General features: G+C 44.7%; 1 protein-coding gene across 4 annotated transcripts in view; it reads left to right on the top strand.

Annotated features, from left to right (window-relative positions):
- Positions 1 to 6,548, top strand: part of LCLAT1 (lysocardiolipin acyltransferase 1) — a 181,612-nt gene extending 175,064 nt beyond the window's left edge. For 3 of the 4 annotated variants that reach the window (XM_017501946.2, XM_017501947.2, XM_017501948.2), the window contains one exon: positions 2,532 to 6,548. In XM_017501946.2, coding sequence (XP_017357435.1) covers positions 2,532 to 3,034 — 503 coding nt within the window. In that variant the 3' untranslated portion in view covers positions 3,035 to 6,548. The remainder of the gene's footprint in view (positions 1 to 2,531) is intronic. The other variant, XM_037729021.1, reaches the window with a different exon arrangement.
- The last annotated feature ends 18,751 nt before the right edge of the window (positions 6,549 to 25,299 follow it).

Here is a 25,299-nt window from a genome sequence, read left to right as displayed (position 1 = left end):
AGGATTATGGTTGTGGTTGGCAGACAGAAATGAATGGCCTCTGAGGCCTGCAGATGGAGAGTGCTCTAAATATTAAGCTAGCTTGTACTGTCTAGTCAAGGATAAGTTTCATCACTTATGAAGTAAGATAAACGAAAGATTGCTTTTTTTTTTTTTTTAATGCAAGTGAGTTAAAGATGAGACATATTAACATCTTCAGGAATGTATCATACTCAGTCTATCAGCAATGGAATAGGATCTTCTTTTTTGGGTGCTTGATCAGACAGCCCACCTTTCAGCATGTAAATTCCCACTATAGTATACAAGGTACAGGGTCAGCCAGCCTTTTCTCAAAGGGTAAATCCGTCACCTCTTGAAAGCTCAGTCACAAAGCTTTTCCCATGGGCTTCTAACTACCAGCCCAGTTCTCTTTAAAACCAAGCAGGTCTGGCCTAGTCTGTCTTCAGATTCATCTCCACTGAAGCTTTCTTCAAGGAGCCTTTTATTTGCACTTCCTCTCCCCGCTATGAACAATACACAGCACTTCTGACTCCTAAAGTGCTGTCCTTTCAACTTTGAGTCAAAGCCTATTGATGTAGCATTTTCATTTATAAAGTAGCTCTCATTAAGTGATTATTTTATAATTCAGTTATGAAACCAAATTGAAGCCTGCTTCTTACCCTAAAGTAAATCACAGAGTAATGGAGACTGACAAACATTTGCAGAAAACTTGAAGAATTCGTTTTTAAAAAGTGAATACAACCTAATCCGTTCAGTGGAAAGGGCAAATGTGGCATGTTAGGGGAGTTGCTTCATGTCTTTATTGCTGCTGTTGAGGTAAAGTTTAAAGAGTGAAATGTGAATGTACAATATAGTTATTCTGACATATGTAAGCATCATGTAATCCACACCTGAATCTAGAATGTCACCCAAAAAACTTCCTTATGCCCCCTTCTCATTTCCCACCCCACAGGCAATGACTGTTCTGATATCTTATCAGCACAGATTCGTTTTGTCTGCTTCATATGGTTCAGTAAGTAATCAAAGTCCTCATCAGAAGTATGGAAGAAAATAACATTCAGAGACTTCGAACCAATAAGCTGTATGCCCTTAGGCAAAATACCAAACTTCTCAGCCTCATATACAGAATTGGATTAAGTGATCCCCAGGGTCCCTTACAGATCCAACACTCGACCTGCATTTCTAATCTCTGTGTCCCCACCATCTACTCTGTTCCCTGAGTCAAAAACAGACCTAGATTCATTCCTCCCTGCTCCCTCCTCCTCATTTTCCCATATCCAGTTCACACTGTACAGTACCACGTCACACATCTTTTTTGGCCCCTACGTCCTCTCCATGTCCTGCCTGCTGTGTTGCAGTAGCCATCAAACTGCTCTATCTCTTTTGGCCCTGATCCTCTCCAAACCGTTCTGGTCACTGCCCCCAAAGAGTAATCTTTGCCAAAATGAAATATATGCGTCCCTTCTGTCTGAAACCCTTAAGTGGTTTTCCACTATTTAAGATGTTTCTCTGCCACCTACAGAATTAAGTTTAAATTCTGAAGAACATGAAGGCTTTGGACCACCTGGCTCCCGCCTACTTTTAGTGTTCCCATCCCCACTGTGGTTTTCTGCTGAAACATTCACTCTGCCACTACCCCACCTCATTCCTCTCCTTTACTAACCCCTCATGTGTTCCTATAAAGTCTATTTAGGCCTTTATGTGTGCACCTGTCTCCCCAGTTACGTTGAGAACATCTTGAGTGAGGTTTGGGACCACGTCTTACTTGACTGTCTACAGCATCTAGCAATCTGGCTGTGACTGCTAAAAACACTTACCCCCCAAAGCTAAATTCAGGATGAAAGGATACAGGATCAGGGTCTTACTTGGAGTTCAAGTTTATTTATCTATTTGTTTTTTAAGACTGGGTCTCACTGTATTGCCCAGGCTGAACTCCTGGGCAAAAGTGATTCTCCCACCTCAGCCTCCCGAGTACCTGGACTATAGGTGTGTGCCCCGTGTCTGGCTCAAGTGGATGTTTTTAAAAACAAACACGTATATGGAAGTTTTCACATGTTTCTCACCACCTAAGTCTAATTGTAAGTTTTTCTTTTCAGTAGCTATCGTGGTAACATTGGGTTAAAGGTGAGAAAATCTGTTTTTATTTGGAGAGATGGCTATATTAATAGGATATATCAAAACTGTGAATTCTGTTGATATTTAAGGAGCTAGTCCTTAATGTTTAATTCCCATCTCAAATTTGAGTTAATGTGCTTAATAGTTTTAGAATGGCAGATTACTGTTTCTGCAAATCAAGATATTTTATTTCTAAAGATTTTTGTGGTAATTAACAAGGAGGAAATAAAACTAAAGGTGACTGGTCAAAATTGACCCAGGTGCCCAGGAACACCAGTATCTCTGACCCTTGCTTGTTCATTGTGGTTCATGCTGTCCTGATGTCTCAGTTTCTGGTGCTGCCCTGCAGTGTGAATCAGCATTCTCACCCAAATTGATCACTGCTGAGTCTATGTTTTTATCTTTTCAAAACCTAGGTAAGAATCTTGATGCTATCCATGATATCACTGTGGCGTATCCTCACAACATTCCTCAGTCAGAGAAGCACCTCCTTCAAGGAGACTTTCCCACGGAAATCCACTTTCATGTCCGCCGGTATCCAATAGACACCCTCCCCGCATCCAAGGAGGACCTTCAACTCTGGTGCCACAAGCGGTGGGAAGAGAAAGAAGAGAGGCTGCGTTCCTTCTATCAAGGGGAGAAGAATTTTAATTTTACCGGACAGAGTCTTATTCCACCTTGCAAGTCTGAACTCAGGGTCCTTGTGATCAAGTTGCTCTCTATACTGTATTGGACCCTATTCAGCCTTGCAATGTGCCTACTCATATATTTGTACAGTCTTGTTCGGTGGTATTTTATAATCACCATCATAATCTTCGTGCTGCAGGAGAGAATATTTGGTGGACTGGAGATCATAGAACTTGCATGTTACCGATTTTTACACAAACAGCCACATTTAAATTTAAAGAAAAATGAGTAAAAGGTTTACCATGTAAAAACCTAGGGCATATTTTGGAAATGTTCTAAACCTTTGTAAGCTCAGATGCATTTTTGCATGACTATGTCGAATATTTCTTACTGCCATCATTATTTGTTAAAGATATTTTGCACTTAGTTTTGTGGGAAAAATATTGCTACAATTTTTTTTAAATCTCTGAATGTAATTTCGATACTGTGTACATAGCAGGGGGTAATCGGGGTGAAATAACTTGGGCTAGAATATTATTAAACAATCTTCAGGCTTTTAGCAGACAAGGAACACACATATTGTTCTTAAAGGCCCAATCCTAACAGACTCCCCATACCAGAGGCAGATCTGGAACTCATGAACAATGGCCAGATCACATGCTGTTACTGGACTGCCCGGGTTACCTCACTGAGGTGAGCACTGTTCCTCCAAGTACCTAGGCAGGTGGTGCCCAAGCTTCCTCCCTTGGCACACTTCTTCCTGCGCCAGACAAACCCATCTCATCCTTAAGATCAGAAACCAGAGAACTCCCTTGTCATGAAACTGATCAAGCGTTTTGACAGGAAGCCCTTCATAATTCATAACATCGTGTGCTGACCAAGATGTCAGAAGACCACCTGTGCCCTTTTCTCTCGTGGAAGATAAAACCTGGACTCAGGGAGCAACCATAGGCTCTCCACTTTGAGACTTTAGTTTGAATTTTAAAAGATAAGAAGTAATACAGTTGAAGTTCCTTTCTCACAGTCAGTATTGCATGCTTAGTGCTGGTTTCCTTACATTTTGGCAGGGGTAGCCTTTTCTGTTAAAAATGGTATACATGAAGTCACATACTTTTTTGAAGGAACACTTAGAACATTCTGTTATTCCAGTCAGAAACTGTCTTTTGAAATATTTCTTCACAACCTACCAAAAAAGGAAGGTTGCTTTTTCTACATGTGCATGGGTATCTAACATCTACCATTAAAACAGCAAATGGCTTACAGACAGGGTGGTAATGGTTTATCCTAAATTATTCAACCCCTTGGAGCCTGACAAATATTACTTTTAAAACCAAAGTAAAAACACAAAAATTAATCCTTAATGATAGCAAGGGATCTCTTTAATTTTAGCCTTCCTCTTTCAATAGTAGTATCTGAACCCACTTGTGACCAATTGTTTGCCCAAATATTCTTGTCATTTGGACTCAGTGGAAAATCCAGCACACCAACAAGCACCAGTTTCCTTCTGAGGCAAAAGAAAAGTGTTGTCATTTTCATTCTGTTGGAGCTGTACACTCTTTTTTTTTTTCTTTTTTTTTTTGGGGGGGGTGGGTCATGTAAGAGGGATGCTGGTTAGAGCTGCAGAAAATAGGCAATTAGAAGTCTTTAACTTTTAGCAAAACTGTCAGTTTTACTTCTGCATTGAACCAGCCTCAGAAGCTACTTACTGCTTTATGTACTCTGAGGTATGAATGCCTTCTCTTTAATTACATCTCATTTTTGCTTGACAGTGACCTACCCAATAATTGCATCGTGCATTGCCATGAAAGGTAGACACATCATGAACTGAACTTATCAAGCAGATTCTTTGAGAAAGCACTGGTTGAGGCTGAACACTGTTAACACATCATTTTTATTGGAAGAGTATTAACTGCTGCCTCTTCTGAAACACACCAATCCATATTCAGCTGTTCCTTTCTAAAGCTGTTTCTAATCCTCTGTGAGCTACTAATTAGTTATTATGCACATCTGCTCTATTTAACGTCATGGTTTTAAGGCTTTTTTTCTTCTTAAAAAAAAGAAACAAAAACCTTTTTTGTTATTTCCCCTTAAAAAAATTTTCTAATTTATGTTTCTCTAAGATTTCCTTTGGTTGTATTTGGAAACACAAACATTTTAATAATCAGGATTGCATTTGTGCTGGGTAGTGCTTTCTACCCCAACGTTGGTAATGGAGCCTGTCTGCCCTTCCTACAAAGTCATGAGACTCATTGTTCAAGGCATAACAACATTTAATTGCATGTCCTCTTTAACTCTGAAACCTTTAGAAGGGAAAAATCTTCGTTTTTAAAAATTTTGTTCCTTTTCATCATAGAAAACATGTTTAAGATAAAGTACAAACTTGATTTTACCTACCCCAAATTCATAAAGTGCATTTAGTGCAGTACAGCTAAAGCACTACGGGATATAGACACTGTACCCGATTTTTAAGAATTACAGATAGTAACTCCAAAAATAATTAAGTCCTTTTTTTTTTTTTTGCAATAAGCTCTCTTAAAAATTGTCATTATTTGTGTTTTCTTATACATTCATCTGTGTAAAAGCATTTTTCTTCTCTGATTTTTAAATAAAAGAACTATACAGTTAATGGTTTGGGACTTGGAACTACTTAGAATTAATGCTAAGGTGTCAAGAAGAAATTAATTTAGCTTCAGTAATTGGCCTCAGGAATTATCCCTTCCACACTTGCCCACTTCACCGCCCCAGAGCCAGAGCAGCTGCTTGTCTGCAGCAAGACACAGTTCCTGTGTCCCGTAGTTTCAGTCCTTTCTTGGTAAGCTCAATGGACTTTGAAATGTTAACAGTGCTATATGTCCAGTTGCTAAATGTACCATTCTGAACGGTGTTAAAGCGAGTGTAGTTTATTTATGACATGAACCATGCTACTTGAAATACGAACTTAGAAGGAGGGGCACTGATTAGGTAACAAGTTCTTACACCAGACTTTCTTGATGAAACAAGCCAAAATAATCCTAAAATTCATTAGAAGAACTTGGTAAAAGACTGAAATAAATTTTAGAAAAAGCCCATAATTTAAGACCCCTATAAAATCCTTCCTTATGCTATTAAAACTCAGATTCAAGGGAAATAACAGCTTCCACTTGAGTCACTTTGAAACTAGTTAATTCAATAGCACCATGTTGGAAATCATATTGGTAGCCAAGACTGAACTCTCCAGAAACATTTCTGTTTCACCCAGACTTCAAACTAGACCCCTGACTATGATACCCCTGTGTCCTTTTACTATAAAGACTCCAACGGAGGGAGCCTGTTGGTGTTAAATTGTTTACATTTCTTTATACAAATAATGTGCTTTCAGTGCCTTAGTTACAGCTCCCTTTCTTTTTCTTGTTCCAAGGATCCTGTAGTACGTAGTGTGTTTCTTAGGGAAAGCCTTTTGCTACTGAGAGGGAAATGGTCTCTACACGCTGGACACTGTAGCAGGTAAACACTACTCTAACATGTGAAGGAATGAGCTTCATGCGAGGTAGTAGTTGCCTTGGAGCTGTAGAAAATGAAAATGGTTTTGCTACCTGATAAGCTTCATATTAGATATAGCCCTAAAGTTATCCTGTACCTACATTAAATGTTTATTTCAGAAGAGAACCTTGGTTTTGCTAATTCATTTTTTTTAAGATTATGTGCAAAACACCAAGTTTTAAAAATAACTCACAGAATGGCCTTAGCTTTCATTGTCTGATGGTATATTTGTGAGTTGTGTTACCTGTAATATACATCCCAGAATAAAGGAGTGAATTAAATAGTTTTCACGTGTTATATTTCTGTTTCAGCAGGAATAACGAAACCTGCAGGTTAAGGTGCTGCTTTTTTCCCCATAGTGCCTTGCATTGCAGCGTGTAGTGATAAGGAAAAGCTGGCCAGTTAGGTCTCTTTTTCCCAGATGTCAAGAAAAGTGGCCTAATCAAGAAAACAATGTACTGCCTCCATAATTGAAAAAGTCCAGGTGCCACAATTGAAATCAGGGTTCAATGAATGTCATCAGAACTTGATTTCCCTCCCTCTTAGCACAGCCTTGCTATTGGGAAGTTTGGTTGTTCCACAAATGTGAGCTCTTATATAAATATCAGCATCACCAACTCTTAGGTAAGATAAATTGGACTCTGTGCCCCACGCCTTTACCTCACATTAGGTAGTATATAACTATGAAAGCAAATCTTGGACCAAAATCTGACAAATGGGTAAAAATGTGCTTAGCAAACAAACACAAGAGAATCATGGAGCCTCTTGTAATGGGGCCTTCTGCAGTGCCCCACCCTGTCTTCTCAAGTGAGCACTTTGTGTGAGAGATTCACGTGGAGGGGAGCCCACGACGTTGTTCTCTGGGAATGGGGAATGCAGGACCAGAAGGGCACAGACCCGGCCCCAGGAGCGCCAGTCCCACAGCCTGGGACACTGGGCTTGTGGAACTCCCATCCTCCGTTTAAGCAAAAGGAGGCGGAGGGCTTTGTTTCTCACCACCCATGTACCTTCAGCATTACTCGTTTCACTGATAAATTATATAAAGGCTTAAGCAACCCTCTAGCAATTCCGGCTAGTATGTCCTGGGATGGACATAAGACACTATTCCGCACATATACAGTGCACTCTTCATACTGAAATGTTTTTAAAGTAAATGACTAAAGAGACAACTTGTGCTGTCCTTGGCTTGATTTGCAGGATCCATGTGGGATGGCATGGTGCCTACAGCCACTTCAGCCCTGCATCCTTTCAGGTTCAAGTCCAGTGGGAGCGAACAAGAGGGACTGCTGCCCCAGTGGCGCAACAACCACCCTGTATCGGGTTTCAGTGTCCATTCCTGAACCGGTCAACTGCCCAGATACATGATGTGTGTTACACCCCTGGGTTACTTGTGAGCCTGTTGAGTAACCTGGACTGCATGGATCGGGGAGGGATGAATTTTTTAAGACAAAAATTAAACACTTGTTATTAAGAACAGGATGAACTGATGCTGGATGGCCTAATGACCACAAATGTCCACCACAACTATCAAAACTCCCCAACCTCCCAGTGTGGAGGGAGGCTGGAGCAAGTGTGATTTCCTGTGCAGTGAGAGGCATCAAGAGGCTGGGCAGCCTTGTCCATCCACACCAGGGAATATTTGGGAACTTAAGGGTTCTCCACAGCTGTGACTGGACAATCTCATCAACAATTTGCCCATCAGAATGATTCAGTCATTGCCTCAACACAGATCTGTATCAAGGGCATTTCCTTATGGGAAGTTTCTGAAGTGTAAATACTACAGCTCTAACAATTCCTGTTGGCAGAGGCAGTTCACATTCTCCCAACGCTGCAGGTTCAGAATCTTGCAGTGTCCCTCCTTCCTGGACACTCAAGCCGTCACCGCCACCCCTATCTCCCTCACCAGGGCAGTCCTTTGTGTTCTGCACACCACAACTATTGCATCAGAGCTGGGCAAGTCTGGCAACATCCCATCAGTTTCCTGCTCCCACATTCTCCCCACGCCAGTCTTGGTGCACTGGACTCATTCCTTGATTGTACTGCAACACCAGTTTTATCGTGGAGCTTCCCTTCTTATAATTCAGTGCTTCCTACCAACTGCTGGACAGTCCCGACTCCTCTGCCTCCCCCAGGTCCTCTAGTCCAGCCTTAACCTTGTTCCAAGGCATTTTCTCCTGCGTGAAACTTCTCATACCAGCACAACTGGTTGCTCAAACCTCCTCATGTCCTCTAGCCCTTTCCCAACTTTGCACACATTTCTCATCTCTGAAACGTGCTTCCTTAACCAGCCCAAGTCTAGTTGAATCCCATTTTTTCTCTGAAGCTTATCCTGATCAATCTAGCTTGAAATGTCCTCCTACCATGGGTGATACTTCTCTGTAGCTCTCACTTGACTGGTTACAAGCTGTCTTATGTTATTGTCCTTTTTCAGTTTTATCATCATCGTTGGATTATAAGCTTCTGGAAAGCCTACATAAGGGTATCTAATATTTCACTTATCCCAAACAGTGTTCAGCCCAGCCATTCATTTTGCACAATGTATTCTTAATGGTGACTGCTTAAAGTCATTCATAAAGCATCCGGTTCTAAATGAAAGCTGGGTGTGGCAGTTTACAAAATTTTTTAAAAAATATCAAAGATCCACCCTTGTAATCCCAGCACTGTGGAAGGCCAAGGTGGGCGGATCACCTGAGGTCAGGAGTTCTAGACCAGCCTGGCCAACACGGTGAAATCCCATCTCTACTAAAAATACAAAAATTCACTGGGCATGGTGGCAGGCGCCTGTAATCCAAAACTACTCAGGAGGCTGAGGCAGGAGAATTGCTTGAATCCAGGAAATGGAGGTTTCAGTGAGCCAAGATTGTGCCACGGCACTCCAGCCTGGGCAACACAGCAAGACACTGTCTCAAAAATAATAATCATTATTATTGAAGTGGAAGCCCGTCTACTTCTGGAAAATAGATTTTTTGACAAAATTATTTTTGATGATATGATTCACCAAAATATTAGTATCTGAACTCTTAGAAAAGTGGTCTCAACATGTGTGCCCTCAAGAAGCCTTGCTCAGGTGATTTCACCATGCCCTCTTCTACACTTAAACAGAGGAGAACTCGCTAAGGTCTAACATAATTGTTACGCATTTACCCTTGTCCCACAATCCCACTTCTAAGAACCTAGTCCAACGATACACTGGCAAAAACAAACAAAACTCCACAGCCCTCTCCGTAAGAATTCTGGAAACAACCCAAACATCTGTGGTGGGGAGCTGATTGGACAGTCCATGGTAAAATTATACGACTGAGTTCAGACGCATGAGGACCATCTATAGACACTGATGGGAGAATTATCTCCAAAATATTAACGTGGAAAAGGTGGAAAACAATGTGGAGAATTATGCTACCTTTCGTCTGAGAAGGTGAGGCCATACAGACATATACACATATGTTACAAACTAAAAATCATTAAAAAATCTAAATTAAACCGGTTACTGTCTTATCTGTCCCCATGTTCATAACAGCATTATTCACAAGAGAAGAGCCAAAAGGAGTAAGCAACACAAATGCCCATCAGTGGATGAATGGATAAACACAATGCGGCGTGTAGACACATACACTGGAATATTACTCAACCCTTAAAAAGAGAACTGTTATTTGTGATGGGGATGAACCTGGGGGATATTACACTAAGTGAAATCAGTCAGTCACCAAAAAACAAGACAATAGCAACTTTGGGGTATATTTGTTAAGAGTGAAAATGGAAACTCACGTGCCTAAGAGTCTGGTAAGCACTACATAAGCTTAAGGGTTTTATTACTTACGGTAAGCAGTTTCGAGTCTACTTCTGAAGCAACTGGTGTAAGACTCCTCCTAGTCAATGCAGGCAGCAGGTCGGCCAGTCCTGCGCAGTCGTGGTGCCGGCTAAGTGGCTAGTGTGTGGGGGAGACCATCCCACCATAGCCATCTACCCGTGGGAACTTGTGTGGACTCAGGAACCTTCTGGGAGGGTGTGGGAGGGGGACTGCCACCTCATCCTGGGCCTTCCAGCCAAAATGCCAGTCCCTTACAGAGCCAGGAAGAGTCTCAGATAAACATTCATCAAATCTGGCCAGCTCCTCTCCCACCAATAGGATGTCCCCAAAGGCCTCCCTCTGCATACTCTCCCTGAAAGTCCCCTTGCCATGACCACTCAAGCATTTCTGCTTGTGGGGAGTGAGCAGGACACACACACAGCTCTCTCCAGCATGACCCCAGGCTCTGCCTCTTCCCTCCCACGCCAGGACTTTTAAACCAGGTGCATTAGAATCACCTGCAGAACTTTAACACCTGCATCCAGGCCCCACCCCAGGACCCTGACTTCATTGGCCAGGTGGGCAGCGTGAACCTCCAGAGCCATAAAAGTTCCCAGGTGATTCTCATGAGCAGCCAACGTGCCCGCTCTTCTAAGACCTCAGATGCAGGGCTTCCACTCTCTGGGCCTCTGGTTCCTCATTCATAAAATGAGCTTTTGGTGGTAGGTGTTCTGGACGCCCGAGGTAATTTATGTTGATTGCATTCAGTAAATATTAACTATTTCCTGGATGTAGGGCCCTGGCTTAGGACTGGGAGGGAGCAAAGATAAATAAGCTTTATTTGACTGGGTGCAGTGGCTCACACCTGTAATCCCAACACTTTGGGAGGCCAAGGTTGGTGTAGGGGGGCGGCGCGGATTGCTTGCGGTCAGGAGTTCAAGACCAGCCTGGCCAACATGGCGAAACCCTGTCTCTACTAAAAATACAAAAATTAGCTGGGTGTGGGGGCATGTGCTTGTAGTCCCAACTACTCGGGAGGCTGAGGCAGGAGAATTGCTTGAATCTAGGAGGCAGAGGTTGCAGTGAGCCAAGATCACGCCACTGCCCTCCAGTCTGGGTGAAAGAGCGAGACTCTGTTCAAAAAATAAATAAGCTTTATTCTTTGCCCTGTGCACTTGCGTGTGTATGTGCACACACACACTTTCCTTCCAAAAAGAAAAAGAAAAAAATGCACCACTGTTTTTGAAGCATTACCTTTCAGAATGTGAAGCCAACCAGGGACGAAGTGAGTAAATAAACAAGAGAGGACAGACATCCTGTGCCAAGGCACGGCCCTGTATCTGGTACCAAAGTTTGGGGGCAGGCAGGCCTGGAGGCTTCCCAGACATACCTGGTGAGCACAGGGCACCAACCCTATGACCACCTCTTCCATTGCCCAGGGGCTAAGTAGGTGTTATGGACAGTACCTGGTAGTGTGATCTCCAGAAACCATTATGAAACGACAAATGACCACAGCCAGCTCCCAGTAACCATTTATATCCACCTTGCTGACAATGTGAATTTTCTATCGCATGGGCTGGATGGAGAAAGGGCCCATCTCTTCAACTCTTCATTCTATAAGATTGAAACTCCATCTAAGAAATACCCCTTATGGCCAGCGCCTGCCAGGGAAGGGAGCGGCAGACTTGATTCCTCCAGGTTGGTGCCTATGGCTGCAGGGAGTGGGCTGGGGAAGGGGGTGGAGTGCTCAGGGGGTGCAAGTGCACAGTGACAAATGTGATGCTGGGCCTGCAGCCAGGCGACAGCAGGCATGGGCTTTGAGGAAGCATGAGATCATTCTGAGAAGGGTGCGCAGAGCCAAGAAGATCTCCCCCGCCTGCCTCTTCCAGTGGAGATGACTTCACTCATTCTGAGGCTATGATGGCTGGAGAGCCAGCTGCCTTAAGGAACCAGCCTGTGAATCTGCTCAGGAGCGCTACTGAGGATGAGAAGTCAGCCATGGGTCCTTCTAAAGAGGTTGTGGGGGAAACAACGGCTGGAGACAGGGTCAGCCTTGTGGGTGTACAACTGGTGTATTTGCACAGGGCCCTGCCCTCAAAAGGGGCCCTATACTTGGTTGAATGCTCTGCTGTTGCTGTCTTGAAGTTCATAATAGTTTTTGAACAAAGGACCTCCAATTTTCCTTCTGCAGCGAGCCCTGCAAATTATGCAGCTGGTCCTTGCTGGCAGCTATAGCAGACCCAGGAAAGTCTGATTTAGAATCATGGTCCTCAGCCCTGCTGCTCACAGAAATCACCCAAGACACTTTTCAAAACTACAGGTAGTCAACCTTCACACCCAACCCCAGAATGAAAACAGGCACCCGCCCTGGTGATTCTCATGCACAGCCAGGCTGGAAAATGTAGATTTTGAGGAATGATGCTCCCTTGCTTGTGGCTTGTAAGCAGCCCTGGCTGAGCTGTGGCACGCGCTCCTGAGGAGGCCCTCACTGTGCAGTCTGGAATCATGGAGCCTATCGCGCTGTCCTGAAGGCCTCTCCCCTGTCTCCTGGCGATCACACAGACCTGAAGGCAGGGACTGGACCTTGTTCATGTTTACACCAGTCACACAGCCGGCGCTCAAGAAACTTATCTTCCCTCCAACTTGTTTGAACTAAAAAACATGAGCTCTGCATTTTCATCATTGCCTCCTTAAACTTTGGGGCTAAGAACACCCCACGACTCACTAGCACAAACTGCTCCCACTTGCCAGAGGAATGTGGATGCTAAAGGACTTCTCATCTCCGGCTGAAATTCCTCTGCTACTCCTGAGGTCCAGCTACAACTTGAGAATTACATTTCTATTACAGTGCCTTCAAATCCTAATTGCCTTATCAGATATTTCAGTTGTCCTGTTGTTTCTCAGAAACTTATGGAATAGTTTAATTCTGAAATATCTCTTTTCACATGTGTGAGTGCACTGCATTTTGCTCGTGCATTCTGCGAAGTCTTTATTTTTGCAGAGGGCATTAGAGATGAGGAACCTGCTGTGTTCATGCTGAGAGGAACACACAGCACGCAGCCCAGGTGGAAATAGATTCCTGAGGGAGACTTTCTGAGATAGCAGAAGTGCCAAAGGATTTGAAGGTGGTGGAGGGTAGGTCCTGTTTTGTTATAAGTTATGTCCCATTTGGTTAGAATCCTCTAGAAAAGCAGAAAACCATTTCTAGAATATTCTAGAAAAACGTTTGGGTCCTGAGACCTCTTTACACACTTACAAACTATTGAGGCCACTAAAGAACTTTATGTGGATTATAAGCATCAATAATTACTGTGACAAATATATATTTATATAATTTGTGTTTATATTTAGTCATATATTCATGTATATTTATATATTTATGTGTATGTATTAAAATAAACATATGTTAAAGTAAATGATCTTTTTTTAATCAAAAATAACTATTTTTCAAAACAAAAATTTAGTGAGAAGATGGCACTGCTTTACATTTTGCCCATCTCTCCAATGTCTGGGTTATTAGAAGCTGAATTCTCATGCCTGTTCCACAGTCAACCTGCTGAATATCACATGCCATGTAGCCTCTGGACAACTCCACTGTATACTTTTGAGAAAATGAGAGTGAAAAAGGCAAATAACATTTTAGTATTTCCCCAGACACCACTCAATCAGAGGTTAGAGAATACCATTTTGACCTGATGGACCCCCTGAAAAGGTCTTGGGGAACAACAGGTATCCCGGGTGTGAGAACCACTTTCTGAATGTCTGTGTCTGGTGTGTGATTTGGTAGCCAGGGTTATGAAAGACAGGGAGGAGTGAGGGAGAGCCAGGCCTGGGGATCAGGAGACAGGGCTGTGGACCCAGCTCCCTTAACCCCACAGCTGTAACTCTGAGCATGTCCCTTTCCATCTCTGGGCTCTCTATACCTTAGTCTCCTCAACATTCAGCTACACCAAAGGATTTCAACACAGGCTAAATAACAGAACTACCTGGAGAGCTGTGAGAATGCGCAAGAACCAGGCCTCGTTCCAGAACCATGGTGTCAGGATATCTGAATGTGGAGCTGGCTGTTAGTATCTGAAAAAGCTCCCCATGTGGTACATCAAAAGGAAACAGGCACAAACCTAAAGGCATACCCAGACATTAAAGCTGGAACAATTTCAGCAACAAAATAAATAATGATAGAATGGATAACCGACAGCGTACAGGAAATATCCATGAGTTCATACTAACAAAAAATCAAAATCAAGAGAAGGAGCCACTTTTCCTTACAGTAGCATCCCAATTAATAAATGTTGAAAAATGATGGAGATCCTTATAACCCTATGAGATAGCAACCCACCATTTTGCAAACACTACTGTAATAATTGCTGCAGATAAGAATCATTGGTGGATACTTAATTGAGCAAAAATAGATGAGAAATGTGATATGTGCATAGCCTTGCAGTATCTCCCCATGAGTTAGTATTAATTACAAAGGGAAAAATAATAACTTTATAGAGAAGAAGTCTGCAAACACCACTAGGCTTAAGATATATTGATGTCAGGTAACCCCTGAGAAAGAACCAACATTATTCTTACAAAAATCACTTAATCTCATCCTGAGAAAACTTCAGACAACCCAAATTGAGTGATATTTCAAATCAGCTGTCTGGCCTTCTTTGAAAGCATCAAGGTTAAGAAAGACAAAGGCTGAGGAATTGTCGTCAACTGGGGAGTCTAAAGAGTTATGACAACTAAATGGAACGTGGGATCCTGAATTGGATCCTGGCAAAATGTGAATATGCTCCATAGATAAGTTAATAATATTGTGTCAATGTTAATTTCCTGGGCATGGTAACTGCTCTGGCTATGTAAGATGGCAACATTTAGGGGAGCTGAGTGAAGTGCACACTCCTGCCTCAAGATTCTTTGCTCTGTGGTTCCTTCTGCTGGGGCCACTCTTTTCCCAGATATTCACGTGGTTTGCTCATTCATTCTCTTCCTGTCTTTACTCAGATATGCTGAGGCATGAGATGCCGTCAGTTTTTCCACCATGGGAGAATGCCATTAAACCAAGCTCTGTGCTCCCCATTCACTTTTCAGAAGCATCCCACAAACTTTTTTTTGAGACCGAGAAGGAAAATATCAAGCAGGGGAGGAACCGGGCCAGTGCATCATGGTTCTTGGCTGGATGAAAAGAAGGTCAGGGGATATGAGCCATGAGAGAAGCTGGCAAATGTCCAAATGCAGGGTGGTGTTAGGACAAAAGGCAGCTTCTAGCCACCATACCTCTGGCCCAGGGCCCAGGGCCAGAGTCAGGACTGGTCAGAGATGGTCAATCGCTCTCTCCACCCCCAGCTCACCACTGGGGCCAGATGTTTCCAGGCTCCATCTGATCAGAGCACAGGGCACACAGACCTACTTTGTATCCTGAATTGTCCTGTTTGAGATGCACATCTGCTGTAGGGAAGGGAGGAGGTCAGACCCTGCCAAGGAATTTTACAGAAAATTAATGAAAATCAGCTGGGGCTATAATCCCAGCACTTTGGGAGGCTGAGCTGGGCAGATGGCTTGGGCCCAAAAGTTTGAGACCATCCTGGGCAATATAGCAAGACCCTGTCTCTAAAAAAAAAAAATTCCATTACCCTTTTCCACCCATTCTTTTACTCGAATCTCACAGCATTCAGTGATGAAGGAAAGCTGGGCCGAGCACATTACATCCCTTTCTCGGATGTGGGACTTAAGACTTGGTTAAGTTTTTCCTAAGATCACATAGGAAGAATGCAAACCCAAGTCAGCGTTTCTGGGGAGCAGCTAAGTCTTGACTGTTGCAAGTTATCCAAGACCAGTCACTGCTGCCCATGAGGCAGTGTTTGGAGTTCACCAATGCTCTACGTGGGCTATGGAGATGTGTGTTTGAATGCAGCTCAGCCACTTAGGAGCTGAGTAACCCTGGGCATGGCCCTTAACATTTTTGGGGTTCATGTTGCCATGATGTGGATAACATACGAGACAGTGACTTACAAACCGTACAGTATCATGCTTGTTACTTAGCATCTGTATAAAGGCAGCAATAAGGTTAAAAAAGTCACTTTTCAAATAAGGTTAAATAAAGTTAAAAATGTTTAAGGTTAAATAAGGTTTCAATAAGGTTAAAAAAAGGCCACTATTCCACAGCTTGCTGTGATCATCCAATGACCACAGTGCAAATAGCAGCCGCATATACGGAGTCTTGCTCTACACCAGGCACCACGCTGTGTACGCATGTGAATCATTTTTTGAGTCCTCCTTATAACTCTATGAGACAGTGTTTGGGTTTTTCTATTGCTGTGTAGCAAACCTCCAAAGCCCTAGTGACTTCATAAAAAGAATCACTCATTATCTCACAACTCTGTGGGTTGCCAAGGCATTTCTTCTGCCTCCTGTGGTGCGGGCCGAGCTCTGCAGTGGCCTCAGTCACGTGGCTGGCCAGCGGTGCTGGCCACTGGCTGGGAGCTCAGCAATGCTCTTGGCCAGGGTCCTTGAAACACCTCCCAGTAGGCATCTATCTCCACATACCTGCTGGGGCTTTCTCACGGCGTGGAGGTTGAGTTCTAAGAAGGAATACTCCAAAGGACAAGGTCCAACATGCAAATGTTCACCAAACCTCCATTTGTATCGCCTTTGGCCAAAGCTTGTCCCAAAGCCAGCATGGTTCACTGGAGCTACCAAAGAACAGCCTTCTGCAGATAGAGACTATTGCTATCCCCATTTTACAGGTGAGGAAACTGAAGTGTAGAAGGGGTAAGTGACTTGACCAAGGTCGCAGAGTTACTAATTGGCAGAGTTTGAGCTGAGATGGGAAGATTTGGCAGATTTGGCTCCAGGGTCCCTGCTTTCACCCCTTCACGCATGGACTGGCCAGCTGCAAAGGCAACGCTCCCTGCAAAGCTCTAAAAGTTGCTGTATCCCCTTTCCAGGCCAACCTACCCAGCAACCCCCCTCCCCACCCCCTGCCTCCTTGGCCAACTGTGAAGTGCTGCTGCTGAGCTTAAGTCCCCTCCCCTCTCCTCCTCTTCAGCTTCCTCCCTAATTTCTCCTTGCTCCCTAGAACCATAAGACTGTCCTCCTTGGGGCTGCCTCAAGATGTTCTCAGAGGCCTCTGGGAGCAGAGGTTCAAGTTCAGCCAAGAACAGCTACGGGGCAACCAGGAAACTCTGAGACTGGGCTTTATCCCATGTCGGGTCTCAGCCTTTTGGGGCCTAGGTCCTTTCAGTGGGCCAGAGGAATCATGAGGCCACTGACTCCATCTAGGGGCACCTGTGGGCTGCTGTGAGTCCTAGGGCATCCCTGATTTTGCAGCCCAGTCCCCGTGGCTACAGAGGCAGCGGGGGCACTGCCCTCCAGCTGGGCGGCCAGCACCAGGCCTGGCTGCGCCTCCACCGAACTCTGTAAAAGACCTTGGCCAAGTTGCTTCCTGTCTCTAGGACTCAAATGCTCACTGCATCATAATGGCGGGTGGGCTAGACAAGCCTCCTAAAAACCTCTCTTAGATGTTAGGAGGAGGAAGCAGGAGTTTGGTTAAAGCTAGGAGGAAAGCATGCAGAACTGGGCAACTCCAAAGTGAGGTCTTTTGCTCAGCAGGAGGGAATAGGAAGATATCGAGACATGCAGACACTTTGATCAGCAACTCAGATGTACTTTCTCACTCACTCAGCCAGTATCGTTGGGTCTCCTCTGCGCCCTGGTGTGGCTGGAGGCCACGAGGGTGGGCAGTTCTGAGGCAAAGCCTCTGAAGTGAGAGTTGTCAGAGGGGAGGAGGGCAGGGCCACTTCACATAGGATCTTGCAGGCAGCTGTGGAAAATGTCCATTGCTTATCGTATGTCTATTGGAGAGCTGTCACGAGGAGTAACATGACCTGCTTTATGCTTCAAATAAAGATATTACTCCCATGCTCCATGAAGGATGGGCTATGGGGGTTAGAGTAGAACTAGAACTGAGGATCAGCTCACGAATTCAGGAAAGTCCCCTCGGTGAAGGCCACTACTTATTACATAACAGGAGCACCAGCAGCTCATCCTCCCCCCCTCTCTGCCAAACCTACTCTGGAATCTCTCCTTTGGATTCCTTGTTCTGTGGCCTGGTGACATCACCCTCCTCTCATCCATCCCACCAGCTGTCGGTGGTGTGTCAAATACCTGCTCTGTGCAGACCCAGGCAAAGGCAAGCACTGGACTCTCGGGCCCCAGCCCCTGCCCTTGTGGCCACAGCTGGTCTCCATTTCACCCACTCTTTGCAGATACCCAGGGGATAACACGATCCTAGCTCTGAAACTCCAGCCAGCCTTGGAGAATTTCAGGGGAAGGTAGCATCCCACATTTGTAAAAACTTCCCATTATGGAGCAAGACCTCCAAGGAGGCCATAGAGTAAGGAATAAAGGTGCCTTCTTTCCCCTCTTTTTGCTTGAGCCACTGAAGATAGAAAGTAAGGAGCCCTCCCTTGACTTTGGAGTCCCTATCTCAGTGTTCAGTGCTTAGCTGACACCGTATAATGAGCTCATCCTGGGTACTGTTTTTCTCCTTGTGCACCCCTGACCACTTACCATCATGACTCAACTTCCAGGGACCAATAGCAGCTCCATCCTGCCTGGTCAGCAAACCACAAGCCTGAGCTTCCATCTTCAACAGAGATGCAAGTTCATTCTCATCTGGGTGGCACTTCTCCTAAGGCCTTGTCCTCAGCACAGGCTCTGGGCAAGGTCAGTCTGGATTCAATCCCAATGTCCATCATAGGCCCTTGCTTGAGATTGGGCAGAGTTCAAGGCTGCATAACCTTTCTGAGACTCAGTTTTCTCAGCTGAAAAATAGAGATGATAAAACCAAGCTCAGGGCCACTGTACAAAAGATAAAAATAATGTAAATAAAACACATGATTCATGGTAGGTGATCAAAAAATATCATTGTCTGCCCCTACCTTTTGGTAATTAACATGAGCTCTGGACTTACCATCTTACATTTCTGATGGATTTCCTATAATTAAACTTTGGAGTGGATGTGTTGTAGAGGTTACTTTGAATCATACATATGCAATGGTCTCATTCTCACCATGAGGTGGAATAATTGGTCCTTCCAGAGTGGTCTGAAGTTGTTTCTCCAAACCAGCTCTCTTTGTCATCTCATCCAGAGGTCCCTGTGGAGGGACAGCAAAAGAAAGTACCCAGATTCTGGTCCAACTGGAGGGGAAGACACAGACTGGTAGCAGATGAAGGACTTACCTACATTTGCACAGTGAAGAGATGCAGCTCTAGGCCCAGAAATCAGGTTTTCTTTTCTTTCTTTCTTTCCTTTTTTTTTTTTTTTTTAGCTCTAGGCCCAGAAATCAGGTTTTCTTTTCTTTCTTTCTTTCCTTTTTTTTTTTTTTTTTTCTGAGACGGAGTCTCACTCTGTAGCTCAGTCTAGAGTACAATGGCGTGATCTCGGCTCACTGAAACCATCTCCTGGGTTCAAGCAATTATCCTGCCTCAGCTTCCCAAGTAGCTGGGATTACAGGCAACCACCATGATGCCCAGCTAATTTTTGTATTTTTAATAGAGATGGGGTTTCACCAGGTTGGCCAGACTGGTCTCAAACTCCTGACCCCAAGTGATCTGCCCACCTTCGCTTCCCAGAGTGCTGGGATTACAGGTGTGAGCCACCATGCCTGACCCAGAACTCAGGTTTTCTGATTCTTGGACAGCTTTGTCTCCCAGGTAGCCTTTATCTGGACTTACAAGAGCTGAACTGATAGAGGCAGGTGAAGTGAGGCTGCGCTCTGTAGTCCAGCCTGATTCTCAGTGCCAGACCACCCAGATGATGTCTAAACATATATTTTCTAGATTTATTCTGGTCACAAGCTTCCCACAAGAGAAAACTTGGCCCTGAAGTTCTGGCTGGCCACTTATTTCCTGTCCCCTTTATTCCTCTCCAAAGAGTTCAAATTCATTCATTCAGCAAGCACATATGAGTTTCTACTCTAATAAGTAAAATAGTATGCATTTGTATTAGTTCGTTCTCATACTGCTAATAAAGACATACCCATGACTGGGTAATTTATAAAGGAAAGAGGTTTAATTGACTCACAATTTAGCATGGCTGGGGAGGCCTCAGGAAACTTACAATCCTGGCAAAAGGTGAAGTAAACACGTCCTTCACATGGCAGCAGCAAGGAGAAATGCAGAGTTAAGCTGGGGGATAGCTCTTTATAAAACCATCAGATCTTGGGAGAACTCATTCACCATCACGAGAATAGCACGGAGTTAACCGCTCCTGTGATTAAATTACCCTCCACTGGGTCCCTCCGACGACACATGGGGTTTATGGAAACTACAATTCGAGATGAGATTTGGGTGGAGTCATAGCCAAATCAGCACTAAATACGTAGAATATGCCAGACTATGCATATATTTATTTCATCAACAGTCTGAGTTAGATTATTGTTAGTATTATTTAACCTATTTACTGAAGAGGAATAAAGACTCAGAGGAAAATAATTTGCTAAAGAACACTATGTTGGATGGTGCTATGTTAATTTGGTTAAGCTGAGGGCTATGTTCTCAGAATTCCCTTCCCTGTATGGCTCCAGGTTATAGGAGCCATATAGAGTTGGCCAAATGGCAACTGGTATGAGATTTGGAAGACAGAAGTGGAGCAGAGGCCATTACTCTCTAAAGATTGTCATGGTTGCATATGGTGTAAAACAGATGCAAAGTGTCTGGCAGGTCCCAGCTTGTCCTCACTCTTTTCTGCTTCACATCTAGCTCATCACCCTGACTTCTGGTGCTCCTGACTAATAAGGGCTCCAGGCCCTCAGCCAGAAGATTGATTGTGGACCCACAAGATGGTAGCTAAATGGAGACATGAGTTTTCCATAGACCTCTCCATGAATGTCCCCTTTGTTGTCCCAACCCAGTGGCTGGAGAAATATAAGGGTGCAAGTCATGCTTTTGGTATATATTATGACACGGGATTACCTCCAGAAGAAACTTTGGTTGTATAAAGACTCAAATATAAAGGAATTTTGGCATTTTGGTACCCAAAGCTTTAGGGCCAAGACCTTATACAGGCATGGTATTCCCCATACCATAGAAGAAAACCCTTCTGTGGAAGCCCAGCCCTCTGGATACTCAGTGTGGAAGTCTCTGGAACAGTGGGAAAATGGATTCCCCCAGGGCCAGGACTGGAGAGAGCCTGGAAGACAGAAGTCAGGCACACAAAGTGCTGATGGGGCTGGTATGGAATCCCAGGAGTCACAGCCTAGGACACATCCTGCAGCCCCAGGTCAAGCATGTGGGTACCAGTGGCTCCAGGTTCCTCCACAGCGCCCTGGGAAGGGACAGGTCACAGAACTTGAAGATAGCAGCCAGTGTCTCCTTGGAGCTAAAAGGCTTCCAGGAACTAAAGAAAGAATCAATCATCATTCCCTTGACTTAGGACTCATGACCCAATTTTTGCCACTTTGAGCTCAGCATGGTACAGAGTTTGCCATGACTAAGTAGGTCAGCTGTGTATTAAGAGGCAAACTTCAAGACTTGGGCAAGTCAGTTAATCCTGCTGAGCTTCTGCTTCTTGATCTGCAAAATGGGGAGATGGCACCCACTTCCCATGGTGAATTATTGAAAATGGTCCATGTGGCATGCCTTGGAAGCCCTCTCCGAATGGAAGGGCTGAGCGCAGTTCCTTCATAAGTAGAGGGTATCAGGAGATAGGACGAAGAACTGCCTGGGGAATCAGGACCCTCAGTGTCCAGTCTGGGCTCTGACTCTTGCCATCACCATAACCTTGAGGCCCTGATCATTGGAGGGGGCAGAGGTCAGCACTAGAGGGTGTCTAATCTCTTGCTGCTCTGCTAGGCCAGGTCCCACACCCTAAATCTCACAAATCCTGCTTCTAGCAAGGTGAAGGGTGATGAGACATGAGAAGACATGCTTGAGACATGAGGAGATGTGGCCTTTCATGTTTTCAGGAGCGGAAGGAGGCTCCATTGTTGGCCTAAAGGAAAGACGAGGCTGGGGGATTTTCCTTCCTATGTAGCAAATACTTAGAATCCAGGATCCCTTTGGTATAGGGGTACCTGTGGGACTCCTGTGGTCCTGCCGATCTTCCTCTGTTATGTTCTTACGTTTCGACGTTGGCTTTTGCATCCCCCTCTCTTCTTTCTTTCCCCTAACGACTATATCAGACACTACATTTTCTTTCATATGTGTGTTCTCCTCTTCCTCCTCTTTTTCCTTTATCATCATCATTAGCAAAAATGAGAGCTGATGGTAAAATTGGCACTCAGGGAAGGCATGCAACTCATCCAAGTCCACACAACAGCAACTCTTATTGAGCTCCTACTGTGTACCAGGCACCCTGTCCCTTGGGACTGTCATGCCACCCCTGACCGGCAGAGTGTTTATTCCCACCCTGAACATCCATAGACAGAACCATAGAGGCAGGATGAAGGGAGACTTCCAAAGGCCACCCAGGATGCTGAGAGCAAATGCTCACAGATAACTTCTAATCAGCACCTGCTAAACTAGAGAAGTTAGCCCTTTAGTGATGGGAAAGATAGGGGAAAGGGGTAAGATAGCTGAGGTGAGAAAAAATCATGAAATCTGTGGTTGGATCAGTGGGCATGAACTTACTCCACAGTAACGCCTGAAAAGGAAAGAGGGAGGGAAAATAAAAGGCTGCTTTCCATGGTCAATAATAAAATAGTGGAAGTCATTGTGCCATATGGTCAATGAGACTCAAACTCTGAATGCCCCTAGAAAGCAGATGTTGGCTCTTTCAGAAAGGAATGGTTCATTCTATTTGAGGTCTCTACGTCATTTGACAATCATCCCTTGATATCATCTCACAGAAATGTATGGTCCTGATTGAACTAAATTTCATTCCTAGACACTGAAAAGTGGCACCTGGCAAAGAATATGCAAACAGCAGGAAGGTGGGAGGGGTGGCTGATGATGTCTGTGACTCCCCAGCCTCATGCAATGACCATGGGTGACATGCTGGCCCTCCCTGAACCTCAGCCATATACAACTCTCCATGGGGAGCAGATTCCATGTCACCCTGCTTTTCAGAGGGTACAAGGATCATACTGAAAAGCACTTGGTCTCCCTCAGATGTGAACGTTCCATGGGGTTAGTCATTCCAACTGATTGCTTGCACGAAAGTATGCAGTTGATCAGAAAGCAGTTAATGGAGACTGATAACATTCTTAGCTTGAAATGAGAAGGCTGTGTAGAGTACAGGCCTCATCTGACCTGACAGCTGTTGTGCTGGATGTAGTTAGTTCAGGACATGAGGCTTCTCTTTGGGTAAAGCTTTTATTAGCAGTGCTGGGAAGCTGATCAAGTAAAAGCATGTGATGCTGCTTGAACCATGAAGCTGTTCCTCATTAAATGTGTGGCTTTGGGTCAGAGTAGCGCCTGATCTACTGACCTGCCCCCAAAAACTCTGGCATAAGGTGAGGGGTAGGGAATTGGAAAGAGAGCTGAATTTGCATAAACCTACTAGGTCTTATGGGAACTTTAAATAGGGAGTCTTGAAGTAATCATTAACTCTCTAATGTAAGGACTGAGAATACCATCTCCACCTCCAGCAAAAGACAGCCCTTCGTCTCCTGGGCAAGGGGTATGCCAGAGATGATAAGGAACTCACCACAAGTCAGGGAGAGGGGATGGTATTTGAAGAATTTTGCCTCAGCTAGTCAAGATAATAATTCTTAACTCTCAGGGAGAAACTGGGCAAACTCTTATTGTAAAGCAAAGGCCCTGACCTTAAGTAGAAGGATATTAGAATTACCCAGCTCCCAGAAAGAAGCAGTAAGACTGAAGCCAGGTGCAGTGACTCATACCTGTAATCCCAGCACTTTGGGAGGCCAAGGCGGGTGGATCATGAGGTCAGGAGATCGAGACCATTTTGGCCAGCATAGTCTCTGCCTCTACTAAAAATACAAAAATTAGCTGAGTGTGGTGGTGCACACTTGTAATCCCAACTACTTGGGAGGCTGAGGCAGGAGAATTGCTTGAACCCAGGAAGCAGAGACTGAAGTGACCCGAGATTGTCCCACTGCACTACAGCCTGGTGACAGAGTGAGACTCTCTCAAAAAAAAGAAAAGAAAAGAAACAGTAAGACTGTTCATGAGAGTACAGAGGCTCTAGCTATAGAGAGTGAATGGTTATTTGCTTGGAGAAAAAAACCTACTTCTTGGAGCAGAAAGAGCTGGATCTGGCCTCAACCCTATGATCAAGATTCCAGCCCCAGGGACCTGGTAGAGTTGGACTCCCAAAGCAGATGGTGCTGAGGGGATGAGCTTTTAATCTGTCCATGACTGGGCTGTGACTCCATGCCAGCAAGGAAACAGACTCTTGGCCCCAAAGTAGATCTCCGTTTCATCAGTCAACTCTTTCATTGGCTGCCAACTGCTATCTCTGACTATTCAGGGAATCCCACAAAAGGGGAGGGGGGCCCACCAACTGCTAAAGACACAAAGCCAGTGGCCAGGTGTGTTTGAAGAGGCAGCTTTCCTGTACCTTTCTCATGGACTCAAGCTGCTCCTCCAGCTTCCCCCACCTCCACTGCTCCCATTCTGCACTCTGCTCGCCAATACCCCTCCCTGTAGCTGCACAGGAGACTCCCAGCTCTGCTGTCCCCACGGTGCTCTTCTTACACCAACCAGTGTGCCCTCCCTTCCTAGCTCCTTTCTTGTTAGCTTGGCACTTGCTTTATCTTTCCTAGTGGGTTTTGAGGGTCTTGTGAACAGGACCCCTAACTTGCACCTTTATCTCCTGCAGAGCTTAGTACCATGCTCTACACATAGTAGAAGCTTAAAAGAGCTTGTTGAATGAAAGATCTGAACAAGGACTTGGAAAAAAAGCATTTGCTAGTGGGTGCTGGTCGCTTAGTAAGTTGTGTCTGTCTCTTCCAGACAACTCCTTGGCCTATTAACACTACCACCAGTAACAATCAGTGACTTGATTGCTTGCATTTGTGCAGTGTTCCCCAGTGCCCAGCAAACCCTCTCTCTTGGTCCTTACAATAACCCTTCTCATCTAAATGTTAACCAAACACTGGGGTGAAAGCTCCCACGCCCACAGAAAGTTGACCAGGTGGGATGGCTCTGTGTCCTCCTAGATAATCAAATGGCCAAGGCCCATGTGAGTGTTCAGGAACCCAGGCCCAGCAGCTGCTCACAGCGGTCATAACCATGAGACCAGGACTGTGTGCAATGAAACAAAGCTTCCTCAGCTTGAGGGCTTTTCTGGC

The sequence above is a fragment of the Cebus imitator genome, unplaced genomic scaffold (genome assembly GCF_001604975.1).
Source record: "Cebus imitator isolate Cc_AM_T3 unplaced genomic scaffold, Cebus_imitator-1.0 Scaffold286, whole genome shotgun sequence".
NCBI lineage: Eukaryota > Metazoa > Chordata > Mammalia > Primates > Cebidae > Cebus > Cebus imitator.
Note: the sequence above shows the minus strand (reverse complement) of the source record. Positions and strands in the feature narration are given on the sequence as shown.